At 34.9% G+C, this 23,439-nt stretch overlaps 1 protein-coding gene across 5 annotated transcripts in view; it reads left to right on the top strand.

Moving 5' to 3' along the window:
• CERKL (ceramide kinase-like) overlaps positions 1–23,439 on the top strand; it is a 106,248-nt gene that overhangs the window by 34,063 nt on the left and 48,746 nt on the right. For all 5 annotated transcript variants that reach the window (XM_012651150.1, XM_012651148.1, XM_012651149.1 and 2 more), the window contains exon 2: positions 13,735–13,977. In XM_012651150.1, coding sequence (XP_012506604.1) covers positions 13,735–13,977 — 243 coding nt within the window. The remainder of the gene's footprint in view (positions 1–13,734; positions 13,978–23,439) is intronic.

Here is a 23,439-nt window from a genome sequence, read left to right as displayed (position 1 = left end):
CCCCCCCCTGGCAGTGATCCCTTGAGCACAGTTGTGGTGTCTCTGGCATCAGGAAGGTAAGGTACACCGATAAGTTCAGGTGTCCTAGAGGCTGATGAGGGGACTCTCTTCCAGACTTTTTCTGGATGGTCAGGATTGTGGCATTCTGTTCCTAGTGACTATGGCTCTTCAGATGAACTTCTTTCTGGTTTAGTCTTCATCAAGTAAAAATGACTGCTGCTTTAATCTCTCCGGCAATTGTTCTGCTCCCTTCCAACCACACAGATCTACCTGTGCTGAGCTCACAGACCCTAGACTCAGAATGGTTATTCTGAATACTCTCTTGTCTTCTTAGGATCAAATGATGAGAGTCTTGAGGGGAGAACTGAATGGGAGTGGTATAAAAGCGAGCCTTTCAGTATCTCTAAGTAGCAAAACTCTTTGGATAATCTGGAGAGCTGTGTGATGTGCTCGTTGTGACTCCTGGGAGGTGGTGGGGGATCTGACCTGCTGCATTGGTTGACGGTAATGGTGAGAGCAAAGTGGGCGAGACCACCCTTGAGCTCTTGAGAAGAAAAGAGAATCAGTGAGATGTTTTGTACTGTAAGACAGAAGGGCCTTTCCTAAGAAGGAAGCCCATGCTCAGACATTATCCTTAGACCGTGGCAACAGAAGGCATCATTGTGACTTAGATCTAGTCCTATTTCCATAGTCCAGCAAGTTCCAGGCCACAAATATTAAGAACTTTTTATCCTTTGTTCCCATAGAAACAGTTGCCCTGGAGGTTCAGTTACATTAATTTTAGCATTTTAAGATTCCCACAGAAGTACCTGGAATGTAGTAGGTGTTCATGTTTATTAAACAAGAGGTAAACTTTTGGGCTTACCCTAAACTACTATGATCTCATTCTTTCTCTTCCCCTTCCTCACCACCACCATTTTCAAATCACCATTTAATTAGTATGGAAAAATTATATAACAAGTTATCACAAGGCTTTCAAAGAGCTTTGTGCCCTTATCTTCTGGTAAATTAGAAACTTCTGATATGTGACTAAATGTCAACCAAGTAGTAATGGGCCTTAAGAGTTCAAACAGACTGAGAAAGGTGGTTTCTTGGAAGAGTGGCTCTTTGTGCTTTGACAGTTGGTTAATATTTGAGAAGACGGGAGTCCATTCTCCAGTCTTTCTATTTGCTGGGAAATGAAGGGGCAAAGATTCAGAGATAGACATGCACATAGTGTGATTAAGGTATCATCTGAATGATAGTAAATACAGTCAGTAACTAACTTTATTGGAAGCCTAGCCTGTGTTTGAAGCATGGAGCCAAGTGCTGGGATACAGAGATTAGAGATGAAGGATAATGATGAGGATACTGTCAAAGTGAATTGCTGAGAAGCTAGAGAAAGAAGGACCAATTACCGTGCTTTGAGGCTCGTGAGGAATCTGTACAAAGATCATCTGGTATGATATATATGAACTTTGTATGTGAACCGATAGGCATATCTGAACTGATAATGCCAAAGGAATGACTAGATTTTGAGATGAAGATGAGTCCATTACGGTCATATTTTCTGTGGGTCCCATTGTCAAAGACCCCCTGCCCCATATAGAGATATTTTTCCTGAGGGATTGAGATGGCAGTGGACATATGAAAGGACCATAAGTAGATAGTAAAGTCAGGAAATAAATGGTCTAAACAAAAGTAGCACATTAGTGCTCTTCCTGAAGTGAAAATGACAAAACCCAATAAAGTCATGGTATAGAATATGAAATACTCTGAGTTGCCTTTTTATTTCGTTATGTTTCAGATGTAATAGGGACTTGTAAGGATAGTCTAAAAGTAATAATTTAATAACAAAATCTTACAGTGATTTGATACAAAGTGATGAAAAATATAATGCATAATGCCATCTTTCTACTGCATTTTCTTATGGTTATGCCTGTCTTTGCAACACTATATTCCAGGAGTCCTCAAGATTTTTGATCTTGGGACCCCTTTATACTCTTAAATTATTGAAAATCACAAAGAGCTTTTATTTAAGTTATACTCATTGATACTTATTAGAAATTAAACAGATATTTAAAATATTTACTAATTAAAAACAGTAACAAGTCCAAGGCATGTTATCATAAATAACATTTTTATTAAAAATAATTATTTTCTAAAATCAAAAAATAATGCCATTCTTCTCATTATTTTATATTTTTGCAAATCTCTTTAGTGTCTGGCTTAATAGAAGACAGCTGAATTCTCAGATTGCTTCTGCATTCAGTATATTGTGAATATGTTGTTTTGGTTGAAGTATATAAGGAAAATCCAGTTTCATATGTGTGTGTAGTTGGCAAAGTCTTTTAATGTTTTCAGATAATTGTAGATATTAACCTTTGACAACAAAACTTGTCACGGGCTGATTTCTTAAAGGCTAGTTAGAATGTGGAATCTGAAAACATACCAGTTTTTTTTGTAGTGTGCTATTTGAAAATGTACTGGTCTGTCTTGGACTTTGAATCAGTATTTTACTCATGCATGATTTTATAACATCCTGCATTGGCCATTTGGAAAATTTGGCTTACTGATTTTTACAGAACTTCTAAATGTTGACATGTTTCATTATATAATATTTTAAAAAGTCAGATAGTAATATTACTGCCAATCTCATCAGAAAATTCTTTAAGACCAGGAAGCTATCAAGCTCACTGTGGCACTTACAAGTTTTACAAAATTTTACTTGAAACTTTGAATTTTATCCTTGATGATGCTCTCGGTTGCTTTTCTTGAGTGACTGGCTCACTTTCCTCATTTTCCAGAAAATATCTGCCAAATATTCATGCCTAAATACTGTAGTCTGTATTGTCAGTTGATCTTTCAAGTAAAAAATGATGTTCTATGAAAAACAGCTAGTTCATCTGTAACTCAAATGGTGTAAATGCCTCTCCTGGAAAGAACTACCACTACCGTTTGTAGCAGAATTGCTTTATGCATACTTCCCATGTTATTACCCATTATATTAAAAAGAAATGTCCCGAAGAGTAGAAATTTTAAAAAATAGTGTTACTGCTTCATCAAGGACAGTTGAGTGAAACTGGCTTTTTTTTTTTTTCAAACTGAGAGTTTGAAGTAGTGAGGAATGCAGTGATTATTAGTAAAATTTGATGACACTGCCTTGATTCCTACTGACACCAGGAGTTTTACCCACTATTGCTTTTGCATTATCAGTACAAATGTTAACGTGGTGAAAAGGTAAATACCATCTTTAGTATTATAAAAATTGTTTTGACCTTGTACAACCTGAGCAACTACACATTGAGAACTGCTGATCAAGGTGTTTTGGTTTATCTGAAGCATTTAAGTGATTTACTTAATTTACCAATTTCTCCTGAGTATTTGTCTGTATAAAACAACACTATAGGTATAGACATACCTTTTATTAATGGTAAAGATTTAGGAAAAAAATGACTTCTAAGAACTAGCCAAGTTATTTGGAACATGAATAAGGTATATACTAAGAAAAATGATTTAGAACAGAAGATTGCCTGTGATTAGAAGTCAAACTGCTTAAACTTTTCTGTTATACTGTTTTTAAAAATATTAATTTTATGTGGTATTTATGATTAAACATAGGCTGCGTAATTTAAAATTGTTAACATCACTGTGTACATCGTAGGTATTAAATGTTTTGCATAAAGAATTAGCATATTTATGTTTTAAAATTCAAACCAAAGAATAACATTTAAATTTTCTTGACTGCTTCATTAGTTTGTTTTGCACTTCATGCAAAAATACCCGTGTGTCTTCAAGTGCTTAAATTCTTAAGAAGTATCTGAGCTGTTTATACATGACAGAAATAACTAAATGAAAAAAAATTACAGAAATTCAATATTAATTTTTTACTTGATAAACGTGACATTTGGGCATTGGATTGGCAATTTCTGTCTCTTTCTGAAAATGGTAAGTTGAAGATTTTCTAATTCTTTTACTAAGAAGGCTGTTTCTTCATTGTCATTCTTGATATATGCATATATTTAGGAACTTAAGCTTTTCTGCTAACAAATGTTATGTCACGATTCTTGAGGATAGTAGTAATATATTGTGATGGGTTCCCAGTTAACTACAGGGGCAGCCCTCTTTGTTTAAACCCTAGTTTAACCTGATTATTAACAATTAAATTGTGTTTTCTTCTTACAATTAAAGTGTATTCAAATTTATTGGTCCCTTGCTTCACAGATTTATCTCAGTATGTGGTGTATTCAAACAGAATTTTGTATTTTTAATTAGGGGATTAGATAACTAATTCTGAAGAGCCAAAAAAAATTGTTAGACATCACATTGCTTAACCATCTAATATACCGTAAGTGTGTGTACACACTATGTTTTGGGAGCCATCTACCAGGCAGGCCTGTTTTTCAGGCAGTATTTTAAAAAGTGGACATGTGCAGAAACTGTGAGCACAATTAGCGCCAAGCAGATAAATCCAGCTCTAATCCTGTTTACGGTCTGCATCAGACAGATGTGCCAAGATTGATTTAGACAAGCCCTAGGCTTACAGTAATATTTTTAAAAGTGCCATTCCCTGTTCTATTTTTGTTAAACCTTTGCTAAATATTCTTAAGTGTTATTGGTTTTGCTCTTCTTGTTGACCACCGTAACCTACTTCAAGCAGGTCCTGCTTTGCTCTCATGGTGACAGGGTAACCTGCCAGGAGAGGTTATCTTTATTCCCTGTAATTAAATTGACTTTTCCCCCCAAGAAAATACAACAATAGGAAGTGGGTGCTGAATTAAATAAATAGCATGATATCCAATAGACGTATACTTAAATCCCTTGCAAGAACAGATGGTCCCCAGTATCTCTGTAAGTAATGTGAGAGGACAGTTAATGTTCTGAAACAACTAGCTATAACCAGTATGATACTAATGAACCCATAGACTTCAAATAATAAACCACATGCCACAAAGCAAAATTACATATTATTCATAGGGATCTAATGCTTATAACCTGCAAAACATTGTCTATAGATTTCTATATTTTTATGTACTGATATCAAATATCAATTTATGAATAAAGTTTTACTTCGTATTTTTACCAGTAAAGATATGTTTTAACATTAAGGTAAAACTAAAGTTATATTTTAAAATACATGCCCCAAAGTACGTGGTGGTGGTGTTTTGTTTTTTTTTTTTTTAACTCCTCTTTCAATATATTGTCTGTATGTGTTAGGTTTGTATATGGAAATATGGCTTTTGCATACAATTATGGAAACGATTGCTTTTATTTGTGGCAGAAACTTGTACTATATGAGAGGTGGCTAGCATGGGAATCAGAGCAGCTATCTTGTAGATGAAAATTTAAGCAGAGATATAAGACCTGATTTTTTCAGCACTTACAAATTTATAAATATTTTATAAATAAAAAGCAATATCTTTTGATTCACATTTTTTGATTAATTCAAATGAGTCTGAGTCATTAAGGTAATATCACAAAGGGGTGTAGATAGGTAGTCTATTTTTATTGACCCAAAACAATAGTCTAATCTCAAAATGGTTTATTTTATTCTTTTTAATCACATTTATTTCTCATACATATTTGTATATTCCAAGACTGCAAAGAGTAAGTGTTTTGAAGTAGGGAGATGGGAGTTGAGGAGAAACAATCCTTCTTAGATTTTCAGCTTATCTTATCAGATGATCTCCAGATCCATCAGCCTTCACTGAGGTTAGCCCCAGGGCTTTCCACCTGGAAACCTGAGGACCTCAGCTCTTTTGCAAGTCCAGGAAGCCGTGTCCCGCTGCCCCACAGAGCTAGCTGGTCTACTGCTCATATCTTAAGAACTTCAAAAACAAAACAAAGACATAGGGAAGCGCCACCTAATCTGGTGACTGATTAAACAACATTTAGATGGTTCCAAACCTTTAAATACAAACATTTCAACTTCACAGAATTCTAACAAGTTTTGTTCCTGAAGACCTCATCCAGAGTGAGAAAATAATTTTCCTTAAAATTCATATTATATTCCTAACATCTTCACATATGTTAGGAATTAGTTATATTCAAAATCAAGTGAATCCTATGATTAGAACCGGACAGATTTACTCGTGACATAAATGACTAACATTGCCAAAAGGAGTAATAAATCAGAATTTCTACGTAGGATAGTGGCACTTGAGAGATTTACCGTATATTTCTCCTGAGAAAAACAGTGCTGTAGAATGTTTCCTTATTGTTAGAAATTTGTAAGAATTGTTTTTATTCACAAACCAATTATCCTTAGTTTTATTTCAAATAAAAACTACATATTCTAAGTTTAGCTCTTCTTCGTTTCCTGTCACATTGGCAAAAGACCATTCATGTGAAAACCTCAGATTTTAGTCTGTGAGCAGATGCAGGAGAAGAGATGGGAAGCCTGAGCAGGGAAAGCAGGAAATGCTGTTCGGATTGTCACAGGGATTTTCAGACTTTTCGCTTCTGGGTGTTCCCGGTTGCCACAATCTAATGTTCCATCTCCTTGAAAGCCACTTCAGTTTCTGATGAAATACTACTCAGTTAATTTATACATTTGCCATCTTGCTGCTTTCATAAGCACTACAGGCAGAACTATGATTCACCGATTGTTTTAAATTTGATTGGACTTAAAAACAGATGATCTCATTTGTATGTGGAATTTAGAAAGAGTGGAACTCATAAAAGCAGACAGTAGAAACGGCAGTTGCCAGGGATTGGGAGAGGGGGAAAGTGGTTAAAGGGTACAAAGTTTCAGTTAAACAGGAATAAGTTCTGGATCTATTGTACAGCATGGTGACTATAGTTAATAGTGTATATGTGAAAATTGCTGGGATTAGATCTTAAATGCTCTTACCACAAAAAAAGTACATGAGGTAATGGATGTGTTAATTAGCTTGATTTAATGATTTCACATTGTATGCATATATCAAAACATCATGTTGTACACCATAAATATACACAATTTTATTTGTCAATTATACCATAATAAAATGGGGAAAAAAATAAAGCTGTAATTTAAAAAATATTCTGGGAAAAAAGCAAATGGCTGAAGATTGGGGAAAGTGGGACCAATAAATCCTCCAAGGAGAGGCATACGGTAGTTTTTAAAAAATAACACTATCCTTCATTATTAATCTTATTAATATAGATAACTTCTTGACTCCCATTAATCCAATTAAATATCTGAGAACAACATGGGTAAATCTAAAAACCTTGAAGTTGAGTAAAATAAAGCAGACACAAAAAAGCACATACTTTATGGTTACATTTGTATGAAGTTTTAGAAAAGGCAATAAGCTATACTGATAATCAAAATCATAGTGATTGTGAGGGATTACCTGGAAAGTGGCATGAGGGAACTTTCTGGTATAATGGAAAAATTCTATATCTTTAATGCGATAGTGGTTATGTGGTATGCATATAAAATATCACACATATGTACTTGATAAATATATATAAAACTAATGGGAATGTGCTATACTATTTTGGACACTTTGCTAGTCAGTTTTACATTTTGATAGCCGAATAGCACTTTCCATTATATGAATATACTTTCTATAACGAATATTATTGCATATTTAGGTTGTCTCCAAGTTTCACTAAAAGAATGCTTGGGTAAGCATTTTTTTAGCTAAATTATATGTATTATTTATTAGGGTAAATTCCTGGAAGTAAATTGCTGGATCAAAACCAAGCATATTTTAAAACATTTTCCTTTTCTATATTTTAAAAAATTATAACATGTAATTCTGATCATAGGAAAGGAAAATTATGGAGGTTTATAAGAAAAAATTAATCTCATATTCCCTATCTCATATCTCTTTAAATGGGTAACCAACGTTAAGTTTGTTGTGTTTTCTGCTGGGGATTCTTTTAAATTCTCCTTTTAATAAAAGTGGATCAAATTCCTCAGATTACTTTATAACTTGTTCTTATTCCATTTATTCATATCTCTTAGCATGAATGTCTTTCCAGACCAGAACAGAGATCTCACTTATTCATGAGCTACAAAAGATGACTACAATTTATTCAACTATCCCTATACTGAAGAACATGAATATTGCTTCAAATATTTTTGCCATTATAAATATTATTGCAATTAACATTTTGAAATCTTTTGATATGTATTCCGGACTTGTTCTCCAGCAGTTACCATTTTTGCATTCCCACCAGCACTGGGAATGCTTCCCTTTAGTTGCACCATCATCAAGCATTATTTTTGATCTCATGCCAATCTAAAAGGCAAAAAATGGTATCTTGTTGTTTTAATTTGCATTTCTTTGATTACTAATTAGGTTGAACTTTTTCGTATGTTCATTGGTCAATTTGCATTTCTTTTGTGAAATGCCTGCTTGGGTCTTTTATGTACTTTTTCATTAAAGTGTTTCTTTTTTGATTAAATAGATTATATAACTGTCATATGCTACAAATATTTCTGTCCATTTGACCTTTGCTTATGACTTCTCTTTATGAGTCTTTAGGACTTTATAGGCATTAAATAATTTTTACATTCAGTATTTTGATGTCTGTGTGTCTGCCTCTACTGTCATGCTTAGGGCTTTTCTAACTTACGGTTTTATAATTTCTTTCTAATCTAGAAATATTGATGTATATTATGAAATAGGGCTCTATTCTTTTCAAAAGATTAGACAGTTCTAAATCATCTTTTGCTGACTGTTAATATTTCCCATGGAGCTTAGATCCCACCATTATCACATTAGTGAATTTTTAAATGTCTATAAACATTTCTCTGATCCATTCATTTCTCTATTCCTAGATGTTTTAATTATTATAGCTTTACTAAATATATCTCATAGGGCATATACTTGCCTTCATTACTTTTAAAACATTGTCTTAGTTAATATATTTGTTATTCCAAGAGAATTTGAAAATCATTTGATCAGGTTCCTTGCCTCTCCCTTACATCAAAGAAAATAGCATTGAGATTTTGATTGAAGTTATAAGTAGTTTTTAATAATGAGAATATTAGGATGGAAGGTATGTAATCTTAGAACTTGGTATATCTCCATTTATTTAATTCTTTGTCTCTACGTTTTCAATGGATTTTTTCCCCATACAAGTCCAGCATCATTTTGCTAAGTTTATTCCTAGGTATAATATGCTAATTGGTATGGGATCTCTTTATCCCCATTATATCTTCTTGGGTATAGACATATTTGTAACCAACTTCCTTACTACATGTTTTTTTTTTCTTTTATTTCAGCATATTATGGAGGTACAGATGTTTAAGTTACGTGTGTTGCCCTTGGTCCCCCCCCCCAAGTCTTACTGCATGTTTTTTTAGGTTGAATGATTATAAGTTTATTTTGGATTTTATAAACAAATTGTGAGATCATCTATAAATAGTTATAGTTTCAGCTCCCCTTTTTCTCTTACCTCCATCAATTGCTGTCTTTTATTTCATTTTCCTTATGTGCGGTGTTGACTGGAATGTCTAGAATAATTGGGAACAGTAAGAATGATAACAGGTATTCTTGCACTGTTTCTGGTGATTCTTCTGGTTTACTACTAAGTGTATTGTTGACTGTTGCCTTAATATCTTCAAATTTACAACTTATAGGACATTTTAAATTGAGATATTCATTGTTTGTTAACCAAAGTAAAGCACACATAAAGATTTCAGACTGTAGTATAGGAATTCAAATGAAGAGTGAAAATAATTTTTTTCATCCCTTCTATTTTTTCTTTCCCTCAGCGGCTGTTTTTTCTCCTCCCCCCCTCCCTCCTTTCCTTGGTGCTCTTATTTGTTGTATATTTGGCTACATAAAAACCTAAATTTATGTGACACAAGGTGATAACCAATATTATAAGATTAGCCTAGAAGAAGTTATTTGCAATATATGTGATAAGGGACTAATTTCAAGATTATTTGAAGTACTAAAAATTAATAAAAAATAGAAAAGCAACCAATACAGAAATAGAGAAAAGCATGTATAGAGGCAACTCTTAAAAAAAGGAAAAAGTACAAATGAGTCGGGAGCAGTGGTGCATGCCTGTAGGCCTAGCTGCTCCAGAGGCTGAGGCAGGAGGATGCCTTGAGCCCAGGAGTTCAGGGATGGTGGTGCACTGTGATTTCACCCGTGATAGCCACTATACTACACTGCACTACACTCTAGCCTGGGAAAACATAGTAAGGCCCCTTCTCTTTAAAAATATGAACGAAAAATAAATAAATGAAAAGATGTTAAATTTTACTAATTGACTAACTGATTTTTGGAAAAACACTCACAGATGTAACCAAAACTACAAGTTTCTTTAGATGAGCGAGTGATAGAAATTATCCCTATACATTTGGCAATATGAAGCGGACACCCAGCAGCACCCCCATGTGGAAGACACATGTTCTTAAACTTCACAGGACACTATTTACCCTCTAGTCCATTACACACTGAGGATTTTTCCTTGATGAGCCTGCCTCTTCCACTCTTGAGGGCTGAGGAAGAGTGTAAGATCTCCTTTGGTCTCTCCCAAGCGTTCTGGAGACCCTGGCCAGATGCTTACCTGCTCAACAGGTACAAATATATTACTGATGATTTACTGAGAATGAGTTTGGCTTCCTTTGTATATAAAACCATAGTGGCCAGATTTTAGTTTTTATATATTCTTCCTCAAAAGGAACCAGGAATCCTTGAAGAATGCTGATGAGCTTGAAACACTACATTGTTATAAGCAAGAAAGGCTATTTTCAAAGACATCTATAGGTTGGAACGAAGGAGCCAGATTGGCGGGACTCTAACTGGTTAGTTGGTGACAAATTTAAGCATTAAAATGGAAACAACAATTTTAGTTAATTGAAATGTTGAATTGGTAAAAGGGCATAACTTCAGATATGATCAAAGGGAACCAAACAATCTCAATATGTTAAAGTAGCATTTTCAAAGTGTGATCCAGGGACTCTTTCAAAGGCTTAGTGAGGTCAAAACTGTTTTCATGATATTATTATACTAAGAATGTATTTCACTCTCATTCTCTCCCAAGCATACAGTGGAATTTTCCAGAGGCCGTGGGATACGTGGTGACACCCTTGCCCCATTATCTACTTTGAATTTTTGTGCTTTAAAAAGTGTTGGTTTTAATTTCTAATACAATAAATGTAGATAGATATAACCTACATAAACCAAAGAAGTTCTTTGGGGCCCTCAGTCTTTACGAGTGCAAAAGAGGCTATGAAACTGAAGAGTCTGGAAACTACTATACTGGAGAAAAGTAAATCTTACTAACACAGGTTAATCAATTATTAGTTACAGAAAAGGGATAGGGCGAATCATTCTCTTACAAAGGCGTACAGAGCACTTGGCTCAAATGCTGTCACTCTATTGATTAGTTTAAGTGGTGATTATAGTAATGGTGATGAATGTTTGGTTTTCTAAGACATACGAAATGTTTTGATACTCAAAGGAAAAAAAAAAACCTGTTGAATTGATACCTTGAGACTATTGATTGTTAGGTCACTGGTTAACTCTAGAAGTGGACTCCAGAAAGACCCAGAGAAATGACAGTCCTGAAAAATGGACTTTGGGTTCACCCCATCCCACTACCATAATCACTGAGAAAAGGACGTTTTTACCCCTTTCTTTTTTAGTGGTCCATTTATTTTGTGAGCAATCAGGCTATAGTTTGCAGAACAGTTGGGCCAAAAAACCAAAAATCTCCCTGAGAAGGCAGGCAAGGAACATCTTAAAGCACCTGAAAGTCCTTGCTCGAATCTGAGGCGACCACTGTGCATAATTCCAGGGCTAAAAGGCCGAGAGAGGTCTCTGCTCTCTGTTGTTTTTAGCACTCAGGTCGTTTCTGCATCTCTTTCTCTGGATTTTTTTCTCCTCTCATGTGCCATATATTTTTTTAATGAGCCTTTTTATTGAGATAAAGTATACATATATAATATATAATTCACCCTCTTTACCATTTTTAAGTGTATAGATCAGTGGTAATAAATATGTTTATATTCTTTGTTTTCTTTCTTCTTCCCTCTTGGGCTATATTTTTCTGCTTCTTTGCATACCTAGTACCTTTGGATTGGATGAGAGATACTGTGAATCTTATCATGTAGAATTGTTGGATATTTTTGTATTCCTGTAAATTTTTTTTCTTTTTTCTTTTTTTTTTGAGACAGTCTTGCTCTGTTGCCCAGGCTAGAGTGCAGTGGCATCATCATAGCTCACTGTGACCTCAAACTCCTTGGCTCAAGTGATTCTCTTGCCTCAGCCGCCCAAGTAGCTGGGACTATAGGAATGTGCCACTATGCCCAGCTAATTTTTCTATTGTTTTGTAGAGATGGGGTCTCACTTGTCTGGTCTCAAACTACTGACCTCAAGCAATTCTCCCACCTTGGCCTCCCAAAGTGCTAGGATTACAGGTGTGAGCTGCTGCATCCAGCCTCCTGTAAATATTTTTGATCTTTGTTCTAGAATATAGTTAAATTACTTGGAAACAGTGTGATTTTTTTTTTTTTTTTTGAGGGGTTTGCTCTTAAGCTTTGTTAGATGTGCTCACAGCAGCCTTCAGTCAGCTCATTAATGAGACAATAGTCTTCTAAACACTCTCATAATGTCCCATGAATTTTAATGTTTTTCTACTTTGGCTGCTAGGAGCATCTGGGTGATCTCTGAGCACTGTTCAGTTAATCCTTGGAGTAGTTTTTATCCTGGCCTCACACATATGCTGATCAATGCTCAGCTGAAGAATTAAGGGGGGACCTCTGCAAATCTGCAGAGTTTACTCTCTGAGTATCCTTCTGGTCTTGAGTAAATGCACAGTGAACTCTGGTCACCTTGGCCGTCCTAGACTCCAGTTCCTCCCCAACTCAGGGATAATACCAGGGTTCTCCTGCCTGCACTGTGGCCTGGGAACTCTCTCTAGGCAGTAGGTTGGGGCAATCCTATGGTTCACTTTGTTGGCTTCCTCTCTCTTAGGGATCACTATCCTAGGCTCCCTGATGTCCAATGCCTGAAAACAGCTGTTTCATATACCTTATGTGCTTTTTGTAGTTGTTTAGGGCAGAAGATAAAACCAGTCCCTGTCATTCTATGTTGGCCAGAAGCAGAAATTTTGGAAGTCTTTTTTTTTTTTTAAAGTCTAAAACACTTGTACTTTGAGAGTCAAAGTTGAAATGGTCTTTTACCACAACAATTATTTTTTGGCCTATGTTTAAAGATAACTAATAAAAATTTCACCACAATTTTTTTAAAAAATTTGGAATATGGTAAGATTCAGGGGGATATTTCTTTCTAGATTGGCAGGAGTTCATGTTTTCTACTCACAGTAATTATACTTGTGCTTCCTTTTTGCACGTGTGTTACTTCACCAGGAGTGTAGGTTTCCTTTCCTTTCAGGTGCCTTCAACAACTTATTATAAACTCACTTCTGTTAATGAATTCTATTTTTTTTTCCCAGTACTTTATTTTCTCCCTATAAGTATCAAGGAGCCCCTGTGTGATACTAATTTATTATTACTGAAATATTGCTTCATTCTTGGAATTCTTCATACATCGAATATCCTCAGATTCTGAATATTTCAGGCCTGTGCGGTGGGGGTTCTCTTCTATTTATTTTATTCCCACCTCCCCCCATTCTTGGGGAAAATAGACCCAAATTTTTTTTCCTTTCCCATCTCAAATAGGGACTGACATAAAGGATAATCCATAAAATTACAAATGATTTTGAGTTTTAACTGTTATTCATACAGTTAAGATATGGACACAGTCATTTTGATTGGAAAATTTAATTTCTTTTCAGGTGATTCCAAGTATGACATGCTATGTAAAGAAGAATTTATTGAACTAAAAGATGTATTCTCTGTGAAACTGAAGCGGCGTTGTTCTGTGAAACAGCAGAGAAGTGGCACTTTATTAGGTATTACACTTTTCATCTGCTTGAAAAAGGAACAAAATAAACTGAAGGATTCTACACTTGATCTTATTAATTTAAGTGAAGACCATTGTGACATATGGTTTCGGCAATTGAAGAAAATTTTGACAGGTAAGTACTCCTCATGGGAATTTTAAATGAGTCTGGTTTCCTCGATATAGATTATTAATCTAAATATGTTATATTTGAGTACAAACAACCTTTGATTATGTTGAGGTAGTTTCCTTCTATTCCTAGTTTGTGTTTTTTATCATGAGAGGGTGTTGAATTTTGTCAAGTGCTTTTTCTATATCAGTTGAGATAATCATATTTTCTCTCCTTCATTCTGCTAATGTGGTATATTACATTGATTTGTTTCATATATTTAACCATTCTTGCATTCTAGGAATAAATGCCACTTGGTCATGGTGAGTAATCCTTTTAATATGCTATTGAATTTGGTCTTCTGGTATTTTAAGGATTTTTGCATCAATATTCATAAAGTTTATTGGTCTATAATTTTTTTGTAGTGTCTTAGTCTGGCTTTGGCATCAAGGTAATGCTGGCCTCATTAGAATGAGTTAGAAAGTAACCCTTGAATGACTACTTTCATGAAGAAGCTTCAGTGATCTGAAATAATACAGTTCTTAAATACTTTGGTTCACTTAAGAATTTTTGGAAATATTTATTTTTCTATTAATGTATCTCTTGAGCTTATATTAGAATTTATTTTCCTTCCCCTCATACATTGATGGCAAGTGCATGTATGTACTGGACAGCTTCAAAATAAGTTTTTAAAGATGATCTTTAAGGGACCATGCTTTATGTGCTGCCAATCGAGAATTGTCTATTTCAGCATAAATTTTTCTAAAGGTTAATATCCAAAGAAAAGAGAACATGTTTATTAGAATGTATCTCCTAATGAATTCAGTGCATCTGAAATTTCTAAATGACGTTTTTATATTTTGCATACAAATAAAATCCATAAATACAAATATAATACAATTTGGATTTCTAGAAGTTATCTAGTTAAAATATAATCTAAGCCAGGACCGGTGACACATGCCCGTAGTTCCAGCTACTTAGGGGGCTGAGGTGGGAGGATTACTTGAATGCAGGAGTTCAAATCTGGCCTCGGTAATACAGTGAGACCCCATCTCTTAAAAAAATTTAAAAAGTAAACATTTAAAATATAATCTGAGTTTAAGGTTGATTTTTTTTTTTTCCTTGTAGGTTTGCAAATCTTATTTTCCTTTTAGTCCATTTCTTCTGTTTGCCAGATTGATCAGGGTAGAGGCAGCTGATGTGGTTGATGGCATAGTTTGAAGTTCGATGGCACAGGACAGAGATGGGTGCCAGACACAGAGCAGGCACATGGTGGTGATAAAAATTTCCAGGTTTGGCATCATTGATCAAGAAGACCATGAGGACCCACGCTGGCCAAAGGCTGCCAGCTGATGAGGTTATGCTCACAGGAGATGAGCTGAAGTGACATAACATTAAAATCGGAACACGCTGATACAAAGTAGTCCCATGCTTCCTTGTTAGCCCCTTTGGGATCTCTAAGGAGACCTGATTCTGTCAAGAGGCAAGAATCCGCAGAGGCCATAGTTTAGCTTGTTTCTCTGAAAATAGAGAATATGTATAATTAACTAAAAGCATTCCACTTTAGCAGTGGAGTTTTTATTAATAAATGTTATTTCAAATTTATGTCAAGGGATTAAAAAAAGTTAAAAATAAAAAATTAATTTCAGCTGAATTAAGTTTATTAACATGGCCAGGTATTCATAAGACTTACATGGTCTATAAAATAAGAATGTGTCATTTGATTAGGAGAGCCAAAGGTCTTCCTTGCACTTAAAGGCCTGAGGAAACCTCCCATAGGGTTTATGAAGGGCTGGGCTGAGGCAATTGCCTCAATATATCTCACCCATAAATCCAGTAGCAAGTAAACAAACGGCATCGCAACAAGGCTCATTTCAGTAAAAGCAATTTTATAGGAGTGGAGGGACTGTCAAAAACAAAAAACCAAAAAAACACTGTCCAAATATTTATTTAGCTTAATGAATAATGTTTTGGTTTGGTCCAGGGTTAAAATCTAGACAAATTACAAAGATGAATAAAGTACACATCTTTTAGGCTATCATCCTCTGAGAACGGAGAACGTTACTAAACCTTTTTGAACGTGTGATTTTTTTCTTCTTTTTTTTTTAAGACTAGTCAACTGCAGTCAAGTACAGAAGGGGAAAGAGTAGAACAAATAGTTTGATCTGTAACTGACTTTAAACAATCAACTGATATAACTCACTATCTTCGGACCAGCCTGAACTTCTGATTTTGATGAGAGTTGGAGACAGTAAAATATATGGGTCATATTCTCTGGCATGGTCCTGGAACACAGAGTGATTTTGTTGATTAAAAGCAACCAATGCAAACAAACAAAACATGGTTAAAATACTCTAATGAAAATGAAGGAACCTAACCAAGACGGAGTCCACTTGGGTGCAGTCATTTATTCAGACAGAGTCCTACAGGAGGTGCTGCCTCCTTCTCCCCACTGCCCCAGCAAAGATAGCTCTGGGTCAGCTTCATCATAAACAAATGAATGGTCGAGGCTCCAAAGCTCTCTGCTGAGCATTGTTATGTTGGCACTTTCCTTTTAAAATTGCAATCTGAACAAGTTTTTCTCAAGGCTTCTTTCACTTTCAAGTCCATGAAATTCCAGTGCTCATTAAAGTGCCTATCACCTGAGAATCAAATACAATTGGCTCAAACCTCATTCTGTAAGTGAAGAAAGCCCTGTGTCTTTTCCATTCTCTCTGGGATGAGGTCGATTGCTAACCTTTCTCTGGTCCTCTGTGGCTCTGATTACCATGGAGTTGGGTCTATGTGTGAATTATCTTCCTGTCTCACATTTACTATCCCTATTTTGTCCTACACAGCCTCAGATTTGGGAGATGATGATTGTTCATGTGTGTCCAAACACACACACACACACACACACACACCTACCTAAGTCAACTTACTTAAGTTTGGGAGGTGATTGATAGAAGTTTACATCACAAAAATATAAATAACTTGCAGTTAAATATTAGGCACCCCTATTTTAAGTCCAAAGATCTTCCTTTTAACTGGCTCTGCTGGTAAAAACTGATAGAATTTTAAAAATTACATTGATTTATTTTGAATTTTGTCTTTATTCAAAAATGTTTTTTTTTTTCTGTCAGCCTTTAGACCTTTCCTATTTTTTTCTATTAAGAAAAACATGACAAAGCCATTAAAGCCTTTAGTGGTTGGTCTTTTAGTCTAATTAGTCTAACAGTTATAATTTTAGTATAGTTTAAATATTAAGGGTTTTCAAATGTGCACATTTATCTTTTGAGTTAGGGCAATGGATAAGATGTGAATTTTCAAGAAAAGAACAAATTGGCAGCTCTAGGAGGAAGAAAGAACTCTCAAATACTTGAGATTCTAAGACTAATTGACAAAGAATGATCAGATAATGTGGGTTTATAAATGTGAGTCTTAGAACTGTTTCTATTTTTATTTGAAAGTGAGTTAAGTTTTTTCCACGTTGTAATTTTCTGAACACGGTTGAGCACAGCATCTTTTTCTATTCTTAGTAATGGAAAAGTCACCATAACTTTATTGACTAATAGGCAATGCGAGTTAATTTACTGAACACATGTTTTGTATCAGGAACTGTGCTAAGTGCTGGGAATATAAAGATGAATGAGATATAATCCTGTATAGAACTCTTGTCCTGGAGACAGATAAGACAATTCATTATATTATAAATGTGTTAAGGGCCACAACGAAGATATAAATTAACAGGCACCACAACCATTGATCATTGATTAAGAAATTCAAATCTTTAAAAAATGAATTAAGACTGATGTGTAGTCATTGATAAGCCTAATATGAAGTCATTGTGGCAAAAGTAATTTAACACAATCTTTTGTGGAGAAAGGCAGTGGAGGTCTTAGCAGAAGTCTGTAGATGTGAAGAAAAAGATTTTAAAAACAAGAAAAAAAATCTCTAAAACCTTATGTTCAAGTAATGTGGTTACAAGCGTGCACTATCAGTGCCTGGCTAATTTTTTTTTTTTTTTTTTTTTACTCTTGAGCTCAATCGATCATGCATGAGCCACTGCGCCTTGCTAGTTTCCATTAAATTCTGAATGGTCAGTAGCAATGCTTAACTCTTCAAAGGATGTTAACGTGTTAAAAGAAAATCTTTTAAAAATAAACCTCCAATCTCATCAAACTTATAACTAAAAACATAAGTATATGGAAACATAGTTATCATGTAAAATTTTCTTAATAAAGGAATAGGAAAACTTACTATTTATCTTAAAACTAGAACATGCTAGTGACATTTTGAGCCATTTCCTTTCCAGCAAGTTATCAGTATGAAAAACTTACCATGAGTCAATGTCTGCAGACATAACAAACTGTAGCATTGGACACCCAAGAACTTCACCCAATAGAACAAGCAGAGAATATTGAAATGATCAAACAAAAAAGAGAAATTGAAAATATAAAAGAATAGGGTACTATCAAAGGATACCACTGTTATGAGTATGTATGTGTGAATTTCATTTTTAAAAAGTTCATCCTCCTTAGGACTTGTTCCTTAGTCTGAGAATTGAAAGGTTCTATTAAATAGGTCTGGGTGGGCCCCAGGGCTGGATTTCCTTTAGAAGTCCCCTCACTGATTCTAATGTGTTGCCAGGGCCAAGAACCATGGACGTGCAAGATGTGAGCAATGCAGTTTGATTTAATGAACATACGTAGAACCCTGCATGCCACACTTACCAAAGATACTTTTGCAGGGATTAATTATAGGTGACAGAACATTCTATGTTCTTGTTGTTTTAGATCTTCTTAAGGATTAACCAGTATCTATTCCTGAGTTATGTGAAGTTATCACTTATTTTTCATGTGTTTTACCACACAACTGGTTCAGATGATCCTGCTAAACGTTTCCTTTCCAGTTTCTTTTCATCTATTAATAATATCAGCTCCAACTCAGTCACTACCCTTTCAGCAGAGAGCAAGCTAGAATTATCTCTTTAGAAACGATTCATTTTGTTTATTCTTGGGAAGGGTGAGACCAGGCAATCTTCCCAAGGGTTTCTCATTGGCCTCTGTAGCATTTTTATCCTAAGGGAGGGATATGTTTTTGAAGGTCATTACTTTTATATCTAAAAAACAATGTCTCATATAAGAAAATTATATTTCTGCTTCAGTCATTGACATAGTATCTTGAGGAGTTAAGTATATTCACTGTCAAGTTATTATATATTTCAAATCCTTCTGCTAGAAAGAAGCTCTTTGACTGTTTTGTATAACAGGACTTGTTTGGATAAACAATTTAGGTAGCTCTGTCAGATCTTATTATGTGATTATATTTAAAGCGCTAAATGAAGATTTGCTAAATGTTTCCAATAAAATAGTGAATTATGTTTTCATGCTGTTAACATTTCTTCCTTTACCAAATTATAGAGCAATCATTATTTTAAAAATTTAAATCTTAATGATAATAGCTGGCATTTATTAAGCATTTACTATGTGCCACTTTTATAAGCAACTTTTATGAATTATCTCATTAAATACTCATAATGATAGCATCAAGAACTACCAATATGTTTTCATGTAAAAAGGAGAATAAAGTTACTTTTTTATGAGTTTTGTTGTAAGGTTTGAGGAGTGAAAACAATGCATGACTTAGCTCGTAGTCAAATTAAGTTGTTATTATTGTTATAACTATCATCATCTCCTAGCATATACACGAGAAAATTAAGGCTTAAATAGTTTAAAGATTTGTTAATCTGAGGTTAAGCAACTAGTAAGTGGTGGAGGAAATGGGAACAAATCCACATATGTCTCAATCCAGAGTATGAACCTTCAACTGATGGCATACTTTGCAATACGTATCTCCTATATAGGTTACCAAGTATGAAATGTCTGATTTCCTTAAGTACTAAGTTTCACAGTTGATGCCTCTGACATTTCACTTTCACACTTCTTGTTTTATTTTTATTGTGAAGGTACATCCTCAGTCTTTCAAACACATGGTTTGGCTTATAATAATCTTTCAAAAAAATTAGAGCAATTTTTGTGAAATTCATGTTGTTTTCAAATATGAGTTCTGTCACAGAACCAATGCACAAACAGCTTTGAAATATCAACAAAGTGTTTGGGAAGGATGTGGCTAATGAACAACAGTACTCGATGGTTTGAGAAATTCCATTCTGGTGATTTTAATCTTGAACATGAGCCATGTGGGCAACCTGAGACTAAGGTGGATAATGATGAGCTGAAAGCTGTAGTGGAAGTGAATCTATCTCAACCTAGGTGTGAATGAACACTAAGGTTTGACATTACTATTCCAACAACATTGGACCATTTGAAACAAATTGGCAAGGTAAACAAGCTGGATACGTGGGTATCGAGTGAATGAAACAAGCGTCAGAAGAGAAATCATCTCAAAGCTTGTCTTTCTTTGCCGTCACTACATAAAGGTGAACCATTTCTAGACTGTATTGTTATGTGGGATGAAAAATGGATTCTTTTTGACAGTTGCAACCATTCAGCACACTGGTTAAATAAAGATGAAGTGCTGAAACACAGTCCACAACCGAATATTCATCAAAAAAAGCTAATGGTGTCTGTTTGATGGTCCAGTGCTGGTATTATCCACTACAGCTTCATGAAACCTGGTCAGTCAATTACAGAAGATGTCTACTGCAACCAATTGGATGAAATTATGAGGATGCTTATGATTAAGCAGCCAGGATTGGTCAATAGAGACAGGCCAATCCTCTTTGCAAGACAACGTTCCACCACATGTTGCACAAACAATGCTGCTCAAACTCTAGAGGCTGGACTTGGAAACTGTCTGTCATCCACTGTATTCACCAGACCTTGCACAAACTGACTACCACTTCTTCCAGGCTTTGGACCACTTCTTGCAAAGAAAAAGACTCAATTCTCAACAAGTTGTGGAAAATGCCTTTCATGATTTCATGGTCACTCGCTCTCCAGGCTTCTTTGCTGCTGGCATAAACAAGCTACCATTAAAATGGCAAAACTGTGTTGATGGTTTAGGCACATACTTTGATTAATTGTACTGCTTTTTGAGATACAATAAACTAAACTGTTGATTCAAAATCAGACATTTCATATTTAATGACCTAATAGTTACTGTACAGTTTAGACTCTACCCTGAACAAAGGACTTCAGGCATTTGTTAGGAAGTATCCATATCATCTTGTGTGAAGATTACCCCTCTCTAGTGTTTTTTTCCTAACATTATGATTCAGAACTCTAGACTCTCGGGCCAGGCCATATTTAGGGTGAGCAGTAATATTATAATACATTTCTCAAAAAAATTCTTCAAGATTGTCACTATTACAGTTTTCTCCAATGCCTTGGGATCAACTGGGCATGCATTGATGACAGACATTTCTTTTTGTTAACCTAAAGGAATTTTAAAAACACATATAAACACACTGGTTTGTAGCTGATTACCAGGCTTTATGTTTAGCAGAATGTCCTAAGTAAAATATAAATTCTGTAAGTCCACAGGAGAAATTAAAAGTTGAATCAATCCTTAGATAAGAGTATAATGGATTTTCACTTAACAACTTCTGTCACTAAAAAGAAATGAAATAAAAAGTAATAAAGCAGCACTCTCACAGTATGTATAAGTAGGAAATACAGAACATTTCATACTAAGCAACAAATCATTATTAAGCCCCCTGGCATTCATTAGACTACCATTAATGGTAATGAAATTGTGGTATTTATACAGATATTATATGTAACTCTAGAAATTTTATTATAATCTTGTATGAATATATTTGTTGCTGTTTGAGGCAGGTAGTTGGATATTTGCAATGCCTTCAGCATTGTAACAGTTTTCAAATCAACCATTTTTTCCTCCTTATTTATCATTAAAGCAAACATCTATTTTTACATTTAAAAAATACGTGGAAAATTACGTATTTTGAAAAAGTACATTTTCTGTTTCTACTGTTTATGTGCCTTAGTTCTTTTTCCAATCAAAAGAGAAGAGATGGGCAAAGGCGAAGCCTGTTTGTGTGGTAGGTTCCTGGGCCCTTTGCAGCATCCAGTGCCAGGCTTTGTTCTCCTGTGCCTCGGTGCCTTCCTACTTGCCAATTAAGTTGCAAAGCTGGGAGCTTCCCTTGACCTATAGTGCCCCTCAACTCTTGTTTGCCCAGTGAAATCCAGTTTGAAGTTCAAGGTCTGGTACAAACCAGAGAATCCTCTGCAAAGCCGACTGTACCGTGTAGCACGATCAGGCCACTTCCTGGCACTGTTCGTGCTCTGCACATAATCATTTAAATTCTCATTGTGAGCTCACATAGTGGATACTTTCCTAGACTGTAATTTTTTTTAGCACAGAGATTGTTAAGCACTTGGAATAGGTGGTTCATGTATAGTAAGTGCTGGATAAATGTTTGTTATTATTTTCTATTAATATAATACTAGGCACAGTGCCTGACTCAGTAAATGCTGGTGAGATAAAATGAGTATTTTGCTTGTCTATATTATTTTAGGCATCATCTTAGTTGCTTTAGACATAAACCAACTAACTCATTAAATCTTTATCACAACAATTTTATTGTGGTCAAGATTTTTTTTTTTTTTTTTTTTTTTAAATCTGCATAGATGTCTGGCTAAGGAAACAGAACTCTGAGAGATTGGTTGAGGTGGGTCAGGTGGCTATAAAGTACTGAAACAAGATTTAAATCCAGGATTTTCTAATTCAGAAACCCATTTGCTTTTTACTACACTGCACTGCCTCTCACCAGAAAGATTTAAGTGATTAATTTTTCTTTTTTTTAAAAGTAGTATTGTTTTCTTGAAAGGCAGGGTGTAATGGACTATGCTATATATTTGAGACTAAATATATTGTCAAGTATATTAAAAAAGGCTGTGGTATCACTGGAAAGGAGTTCATCAAAGAGCCATGCAGGTTGAAGAATTTCTAGAAGTTAAGAAGCTGATGGAATTGGTTAGTAATGAAAGCCAGCTGGCTGGTGAACCTTTCATGTTGGCAAAGGAGAGGGTCCTCTGAAATCTTAAAGGGACAGGACAGAGCTGGTAGGCTCCAAACCAGTCTGATGCCGAACTTTTACCAGTGTGGTGTTTTTTTTTTTTTTCAAAAGGAAAATTGTCATTCTTTAGACACTTCTGAATTGTCTGAATGTCTTATCAAAAATAAAGATTTCCAATTTTATAATACGTAAAGAATCAAAAGACTCAAGTTCAAACTCCACAGATTTTTGTTTTGAGGCTTTTTAAACTGTTCACCACATATGTTAGTGACTCTGTCAGTAATGGGGTGACTTATTTAGCCCTGCCCACCAGATGTGTGGGAAGGATGTCACCCTAGATAGCTTGGCTAGGTTCTCTATTTATCTCCTTTTACTTAAATGAATGGAAAATACATTGGTAGGTTTATGAATGAGTCATTGTGACTGATGGGATTTTTATTTGGATAATCTGAGTTTGGTTCCCAGCTTTTCCACTTGTGAATACTTAGCTGTATCCCTTATTTTTA

This window comes from Propithecus coquereli, unplaced genomic scaffold, assembly GCF_000956105.1.
Source record: "Propithecus coquereli isolate 6110/MARCELLA unplaced genomic scaffold, Pcoq_1.0 Scaffold35, whole genome shotgun sequence".
Classification (NCBI taxonomy): domain Eukaryota; kingdom Metazoa; phylum Chordata; class Mammalia; order Primates; family Indriidae; genus Propithecus; species Propithecus coquereli.
The sequence above is the reverse complement of the archived record's forward strand: the minus strand, read 5'-3'. Positions and strand labels throughout refer to the sequence as shown.